General features: G+C 57.2%; 1 protein-coding gene across 1 annotated transcript in view; it reads right to left on the minus strand.

The window, feature by feature from the left end:
* The window catches only part of EZR (ezrin), a 44384-nt gene continuing 36154 nt past the window's right edge, over positions 1 to 8230 (minus strand). Inside the window, exons 7-13 of the mRNA XM_010840881.1 lie at positions 7118 to 7214; positions 3257 to 3420; positions 2913 to 3043; positions 2110 to 2270; positions 1685 to 1777; positions 304 to 540; positions 1 to 211 (exon numbers count right to left, since the gene is read on the minus strand). Coding sequence (XP_010839183.1) covers positions 47 to 211; positions 304 to 540; positions 1685 to 1777; positions 2110 to 2270; positions 2913 to 3043; positions 3257 to 3420; positions 7118 to 7214 — 1048 coding nt within the window. The 3' untranslated portion in view covers positions 1 to 46. The remainder of the gene's footprint in view (positions 212 to 303; positions 541 to 1684; positions 1778 to 2109; positions 2271 to 2912; positions 3044 to 3256; positions 3421 to 7117; positions 7215 to 8230) is intronic.

An 8230-nucleotide genomic window follows, 5' to 3' on the forward strand; every position in this document is an offset into this window, starting at 1 on the left:
CGGGGCGGCGCGGACTGGCCGCCGCGCGGAGCCGAGGCCCGACCCTTCACATGGCCTCGAACTCGTCGATGCGCTGCTTGGTGTTGCCTTGCCGGATCTGCCGCAGCGTCTTGTACTTGTCCCGGCCTTGCCTCATGTTCTCATTGTGGATGATGTCGTTGTGGGTCCGCTTGTTCTCATCTCTGGCCTGGGACAGCTCACTGGTCAGAGTCTGCAACGGGAAGTGGCCCGTGGTCAGCCAGGTGACCCGCCTGGGCGCCCCGCCCCGCGGCGCCCCGCCCCCCGCCATCCCCGGGCCCTCACCATCAGCTGCCGCTGCACGCGCTCGTTCTTCTCGGCCTCGGTGATGCGCTTCTCCTCGTTGCGGTCGTCCAGGATGCCCTCGCTGGACAGCTCGGCGCTCAGCTCCGTGCCCTCCTCCTGCGGGCCCTCATGCACGTGGTAGTTCACCGGCTCGTACACCGGTGGCGGCGGCGGCGCGGTCATCACCAGGTGCAGCTCCTCCCGGGTCTTCACCAGGTCATCCTGGGCTTCCTTGGCCTTGGGAAGCAGGTTGAGAGGCAGGTGAGAACTTTCACAGAGAACCTCGGGCTTGAATCCTTAAGAACCACCTTTTAACTGAAGACCCACTGTCCGTGCCTGCACCCTCCCTTCCCCCGCTGCCTGGATGCGGCGGGCTGCAGCAGCGCCGAGCGGAGGGCTAGGCTCTGGCTGACCTGGTGGCCGGCCCACCGTTTGTGCAGCCGCCCCCGGGTCTGGAGACCGGGGTCAACTGCACCGAGAGAAGGGAGACACTTTTCTAAGTACTTTAACTTCTTTACAATCCCTGTATATGCTTATTGTATATACTTTTGAAAAAAAAATATGATGAAGCCCTCCAGCCACTGAAGGGTTTTTGATGTAGGATTTTACTTTCCTCCGGTGGCTGGGTGGGCGTTGCTTATCAAGCTCCTCCCTGCCTGTCAGCACGTGGCTCACACCCATTCTCACCCCACAGTCCTTCCAGCAGCCTGGGGGGTGGGCACTGCACCACCATCCTGACCCTGGAGATGTGCTTAGTTTGTACCTGTTTTGTAACCCACTTCTCTCATTTAATACTTGAGCACTTCAAAAACCCAAGGACCAGAATCTTCTGCACACAACTCTGGTTGGGGGCAGAGGAGGGGGCCACCGCAGGTGAGGAAGGGCTGGCGAGGGGGGGAGGAGCCCCACAGACTGACAGAGGTCTACCCTCCAAACTTGATGGCAGCGCCCCCAGGAACAGTGCAGTCTAGGGGAGGCAGGAGGGAAGTTGTTCTATTACAGCCACAACCAACTAAACCTCGTGTGTGTGCGTGTGTGTGTGTGTGTACCTCGTGTGTGTAGCGGGGTGGGGGCGGGGGGGTGCGCAGCACAAGCCAGGTGTTGCAACGGGGAACCGAGCCTCAGAGGTGAGGCCGCCCACCCATCGCACAAGAAGGAGTAGCCAGAGCTGGACTCGCGGGGGCTGGAGACCCCCAGGGTGCAGGTCTTCCCCCGAACCGCGGGGATGCATGTTCCAAGCAGCAGAAGGGGACTCTGGCCGTCCTGTGGGCATCTACGTAATCTGACTTAAAGCTAGTTGCTGATGGGGCATCCTGAGCCCTGAGGGTGCGGTCCCCTGCTGACCCCCTGCCCCGTGCCCCCGCCCGCGCCCCGCGCTCACCCGGAGCTGCCACTCTTCCACTTCATTCTCCTTGCGCCGCCGTGCCTCCTCCAGGAGGGCGATCTTGGCAGTGTACTCGGCGAGCTCTGTGGCCTGGGGAAGCAATGGAAGCCCAGATTAGTTCTGGAACGGTTTCAGCAGGCCACTTGTGAAGGAAGGGTCACATATTTTGGTAGATGGTGCCCCACCCCTGGCCGGTGAGGTCCATCGCCCACTGAGGCTGCGCGTCCCTGGGGCTGCCGCGTCCACTCTCCTCCACCCGAGGCCAACCATCGCGGGGCTCCCTCCCCACCGGCCACTTTACACCCTCAGATCACTTTACAGCCCCGCCACCGTAATGTACAAATGATCATCAGGCAGGTGTCACTCTGCCAGTCCCCAGGGGCAGCCTCCCTGTAATACAGCACGAGACCAATGGCTCCTACCAGCTGTTCCTGGCTTTTGATCTGGTCGGCTGCCTGCCTCTCCAGCTCCTCCTTGGCACGCAGTGCGGCCAGGCGGTCAGCCTCCAGGCGCCCCGCCTCCTCCTGGGCCCGCTTCCTCTCCTCCTCCAGCTTCAGCGCTCTCTGGATCTGGTCGGAGAGCTCTAGAGAGAACGCAGAACCAGAGCCGCTTGAGGTGCGCTTGGGGACCCTGAAGTCCTGCCCCGATTTCCCCCCAGGGGACTGGATGGGACCCGGACAGGAATCACCCCTATGCTGCGGAGTAGGGGACCAGGTTTGGGGCTGCTCCTCCCAAAGACACTGTGGAGAGCACTGGGCAGCTGGTTCCTCAGGGCTCAGAGGACCACATCCCCAGGGTGAGGACACCCCCCCACCCTCCAGGCTGGGTGAACCCTCGCCCGGCTGCTCTCAAACTCAAGAGATCGGGACTGCTCGCCTGGCTCTCGGCTTAGAACATGAGCCGTGCAGCACGGCTTGGGTGAGCTCGGCAGAGCGCTCTGCCTTTGCGAACCTCTGCATCCTCATCAGGAACAGGGGGATAATTCAAACCTCACCCCAAGGGACCCCAGGGAAATTTAAAAGGATTACATCCAGAAGCATTTGGGACAGAACCCACAGAACTAGCTTCTAATCCAAATAACCACTTTATCATGTCTCTTCTGCAAGTCTCTACTTTGGGTGTGAGCTTAACGGAGAGGGGTCCCTCTGGGTTGCCTGTGTGACCACTATCCGACCCTCCCATCACAACCGGACCAGAGCCCCTCCTCCCAAGAGGCCCCACCCACCTTTCTCAGCCTTCCTGGTTTTTTCCTCGTAGTCCTGAAGCCTGAGCATCAGCTCCTCCTTCTCACGCATCATCTGCTCTTTTTCTCTCTCCACGGTTTCTCTCCTCTTCTTCTCGGTTTCCAACTGCTGCCTGTTTCCAGGAGGGAAGGTAAGCATGGTGTCCACAAAGCAGCCTGCTCATCCAAGCCCCAGGCCAGTCCACCCAGCAGAGGACACTGGTGACACCACTGACCCCAGGTGCCCTGATGGCTCCCCGCCTCAGGGGGCCCGCACACTGGGAACCGCCAGCCCCGCCCCCTCACCATTCTGCCCCGCCCCTTTCCCCATCACCCCGCCCCCTCACCTCTCCAGCTGCTTCTGGTGCTTCTCCTCCCGGGCCTGGGCCTTCATCTGCTGCACCTCAATGGTGTCGGGCTTCCGGCGGCGCATGTACAGCTCATGGTTCCCCATGCAGAGCTGCAGGATCCGCTTGTTGATCCGCAGGCGGGGGGCGTAGAACACGAAGTCCTGCAGGACAGAGCAGGGCGAACTCTGACTCGGGGACGCCGGGCCTCTGGCTGGCTTCTCCCAAACCTGATCCCACCCAGTTCTAGATTCCTTGTGTAAAAGGCGAGAGAGAGGGAAAGCTGCTGACCCCAGCGACGGGGTGGGGCGGTGGGGGCGGGTGTCCTCTGTGAGGGGGCGAGCATCCTCCAGGACAAGCAGAGGGACTGTGTGTGGTCAGTGCACATCCATGTGTGCACACGCCGGAACCCCCGGCTGGACCAGCGGCGGACATCCTCCTCTGACCTCTCCAGCCCCCAGTGGCCCCATCCCTGATTCTTGCCTGGACAGCGTAACTTCTATTTGAGTTTCCATCTCCTCCACCTCAACCTTTCACTTCCCACCACTGCCAGCGAACCGGGGCACTGCCGGAACTTCAGTGCCAGCCAGGCAGCTCCAGGACCCCATACGAATGTCCTGGCGCACATGAAGGCCTTCCGGCTGACTCCCCTTCCCCTCAGCTGCGCTCTCACCAGGAGCAGGCCTACATGGTACCCCCTCCTCAGCCTGTCGTGTCCAATCCCACACACCAGCGGCCACAGCACCCCCAGCTTGCTTCTCCTCCTCCATGGCTGTCACTTCGGTGCCCACTGTAGCCAAGGGGAGACATCGGCCACAGGGGATGCCAGCGCCTCACCCTGCCAGCCTGTCCTCTATATTCCATCCCGGGACAGCCTCTTGGAGCGCTGGGCCATGTTTGCTCACCTCTCCCTTGCTCTGTGTGGACACCTACTTGCCGGGCAACAGTTCACGCGGCCCTGCCATGTCTGACCCCATGACCCTGGGCAAGTCCCTCTGCCACTTGGAGAGCCTCAGGGTCTTCAGCTGTACAATCAGCGGCTTTGTTGTCAGGACTGAGTCACAAAATATTCCTGGGGACTGAGAAAGGCGCCTGGCACAGGAAAGCTGGCTGATAAAGAAACGCCTGGCTCAGACTTTGGGCTGCCTTACGACACTGCTACTGGAAAGCCTTCTTGAAAACAACAGAAATCACAGCACCCAAGGGCTTTCTGATCTGGGACCGCATGGGTCTGGGACACAGAGTCTTCTTTCTTGGCTCCTGGTCACCCGTGTGGCTAACACAGGTGACAGAGGAACAGTGTGGTTTAGAAACTCTGCCTAAAAGTTAAAGTTATCTGCTTCCTCTTCCTGCTTTCCTTGCTCCTGGGAATCACAGCGCCCTCCACATCCAGACGCCAAGACTGGAACAGGGGAGGGTGGTCTGAAACAAGGGACTAGCGCTGCATATCCCCAGGACTCCTGAAGCCTACAGGAACCTGCCAGGTGAGCTGGCCGACACGCCCAGGAAGGACCTACTTAGGCCTCGGTCTCTCCACCTGTCCACAAACGCTGGGGAGGGAATGACGGCAAGCCCCGGAGCCCACGGACTTCCTGGGTGGGGCTCTCCTTGGGGTTTACAGGCTTGTTATTAAGTCATCGGGTTTCCCAAGGAGCAGGGAGAAACAGGTATTTTTATTACCCACCTTTCTCCTGTTACACAGGGGAAAGCCACCTCTCGACGGCACAGCCGTGCTACCCAGGTGGGCCCTGGCTGTGGTTCCCAAGTATTTGCAAAGAAACTAATGAAAAATGTCACTTAAAGAAAAAAAAAAAAAATCAAGGGTCAGAAGTGCAGGTGACACTCCCCAGAGCACACAGCTGCCTGGACACAGGGCCTGTGAGTGCCGGGGATGGCAAAGAGCACCCATCGGTGCACGGGAGACGAGGAAACTCCTTGCGCTGCCTTTGAAGGTGGCCAGTTTCTGACTTCAAGTTAAAAACTAAAGGCTAATATTCAGAGATTTCTAAATCCACATCTCCAGCCCAGGCCTCCTGATGCGACTCGGGGCAGGCTAACTCTGGCAAGAGAACAAGATCCTCAAAACAGAAACCAGGAAAGCTTGAAGAAAGTGAATCCAAGGCCCCAAAGAAGCAGGGGAGCCTCCGGGCTGCCCCCTGCTTCGATCGGCTGGGCAGGGCTTGCCGTCGAGGGCAGGTCTCCACCCTTCTGCTGTTTCCATGGGGCACGAACAAGAGGCCCTTTTCCAAGGGGAGCCAGCTGTCTCGGCCCAAAACAGGGCCACCCTTGCGTCAGGGCTGACTGTTCACGACCAGAAGGTCCCAGCACAGGAGTCAACACGTGGCCCCAGACTGCTGCATCTGAGCGGCCGGCCGGGAGGAGGAGCCACCTGGCCTGGGCACAGGGCTGGGGCTCACCTGGGGGCTCCCTGGGCGCTGCCCTCCACATGTGCTCAGGGGTCCCTCCCCGTGTAGTAAGGCGACCTTTGGGGTTCCTTTTCTCCCTTCTAAGTTAAAGTGTAAACTTGGAAATTCTCTACTACCTCAGGCACAAAGCCTGAGACTGGGCAAAGCAGCCCTGGGAGGTCTGGGGGCCTCAGGGACTCACTTGTTCCTCCAAACCAGCCCTTTACTCCACCACACCACAAGGTGCCTGGGCGGAGACCACCTCCTCCAGGAGCCCCCCACCCCGGAACCCAGCCATCTGAAGCCACTGTCCACCCCCCACCTCTCGTCTCCATCCGGATTTGTGCAACTGTGCTGTTAACTGCAACGGCACTGCCAGAGGGCACTGCCCTCATTTCCCTGTTTCATCTCTCCACTGGCGTCTATACTTCACAGGGCGGGACCCACCCTGCTCCGCTGTGCCCACCACCCTAGAGTCACACCTGACAGGCAGCACGCGACCTGCAAAGGCTTCTCCCTTTTTTCCCCTTTAAGTGATGGCTTCACATAAAACCAGATTATAGTAAAAGTACACTCGACTAACTCAACCCAGTGCATTACAACTGCCTCTGCTTGGGAGTTTATGATTATACCCTTCCAGCTTTGCAAAAGCTAAATTAAACTCAATTTGAAAACACATACAACTTAATTCAATAGTCGACCTAGAATTCCTGCTTCTGTCCGTAAACATCTTAAAAAAATGCTCTGAACAATCAGTAACATCTCAAGTGCAGCCTGTACGGGTCGCAGGCTCTCCTCGCCGCCCCACGTCACCGCCCACATCACGCGGGTACACTATGGCCCTCGGTTCGTGGTGCCGCATATTAATGTGACCTGTTACCATGGCGCCCGAGAGTCTGTATTAAATGCTTGTTTCATTTATAACAACTGTTCAACTACCCATGGAGCAGGAGTCAAGAGTTTGCAAATATCAGGAGTGCTGCAACTGTCCCTCAGTAAGGACAATACTTGACCCCATGGTGTTCAGACCTCTGTTTTCCCCTTAGGACTAACCCCCATGGGAGGAACAGCTGGACAGCAATGCCACACGCTGTCCCCTGAGCGTTAGCCATCAGCAAGCGCGGCCAAGTCCAGGAGGGCTCCCAGACGTGTGTCTCCCAGCCTAATGCTGTTAACTGTGGAACAAAAATTACCCAAGAGACGAAGTCCTTTTCCAAACCATAATTTTGGTAAAATTCACAACGGGCTCTAAGAAGGGTAAGAGAATTCCTTCAAGCAGCAGTTTTTTTAAGAACAGATTTCCGAGTAGAGAACAAACTCCTCCCCTCTGCCCATCGGCCCCTGCACAGGTAGTTCTGAAATCACTGGCTCCTTGTCACACACAGAAATCTGTTATCTTGGAGACACGTTTGGCTGCCAGAATGAAAAACAGTAAAGGTAACTGCCGTGGACTTACAGGAGCCTTCTTGTCGATGGGCTTGATGACAAACTTCTTGTCATTGAAAGAGATGTTCCTGATCTCGCTCCATGGGAAGCCAATCTTTGGGGTCAACCTAAGGTCCAAAAAAAAAAGGTGGGAGAAGTTACATGTGTACTTGGATTGGCTAAAGAAAAGTTTGCAAACCCATTTTTTTTTTTAGTTCAATTACAAAAAGCATAAAGTGAGTCCAAGAATCACAACATGTAATATCCATCATAGCCAAGACAGCTGCCATCTGTGCTGGGCAAGCTGACAGGTGGGGGTCAGTGAGCATACAGCTCTGCGAGGCCTGGATAATATTCCATTTAACACATTTTCCTCAGTGACTGTGGCCTCAGTGACAAGTCTCCCAGCTTGTAATCTTGAGGTCAACTTGGATGCCTAACCTGGCACATCCTTTCATCCTTTGAAACCTCTCTTAACAACCATCCTTTGCAATTCATTCCCACATCACCAACCTGACACCTCTCACGTGCCGGCAGCCTAATCAAGTCCCTTGCGGCAGGAAGCTTACTTCCCGTCTGCCTGTCTGATTAATGTCCCATTTGGTCACTCCATTCCCCTCCTCAAAAATGCCAATACGGCCCTTACCCCACCCAGTTTCTACAGATGAAACCCACAGTCCTTAACTTAGTATCCGAGAGCCTTCTAACCGAGCCCCAGCGGCCGGGTTCAGCCCATCCTATCAACACAGGGTTCACTGCCTGCCACCCCCTGCCTGGAAGGGTCTCCCACCGCCCCCTCTCCCCCCTACCAACCATTCCCAGACATGCAGCTCAGGCCAGCTCACTCTCGGTCTTTCGACAGCCCTTCCCCTCTCCAGGTGCCGTCCCTTCTACTACACAAACTATTCTTGTGTTACTCACATTACTGCATTATTACTGAGCTCTCTGAACACCAGGCAGGCACACGTTCTGATGGCCAAGAGCATGTCCTGTGTTTCCCATACACGTTCCACCCAGAGCAGCTGCTCACTAACGGAGAAGGAAAGGGCTTGGCACAGTTCAAGTCCAGCGCTTCCTTGCCGATTGTGTCTGGGTGGCCACTTCATTGCTGAAAGTGGGGGTGTTCAAGTCCCCCCCCCCCCCC

This window comes from Bison bison, unplaced genomic scaffold (genome assembly GCF_000754665.1).
Source record: "Bison bison bison isolate TAMUID 2011002044 unplaced genomic scaffold, Bison_UMD1.0 scf7180017864148, whole genome shotgun sequence".
Classification (NCBI taxonomy): Eukaryota; Metazoa; Chordata; class Mammalia; order Artiodactyla; family Bovidae; genus Bison; species Bison bison.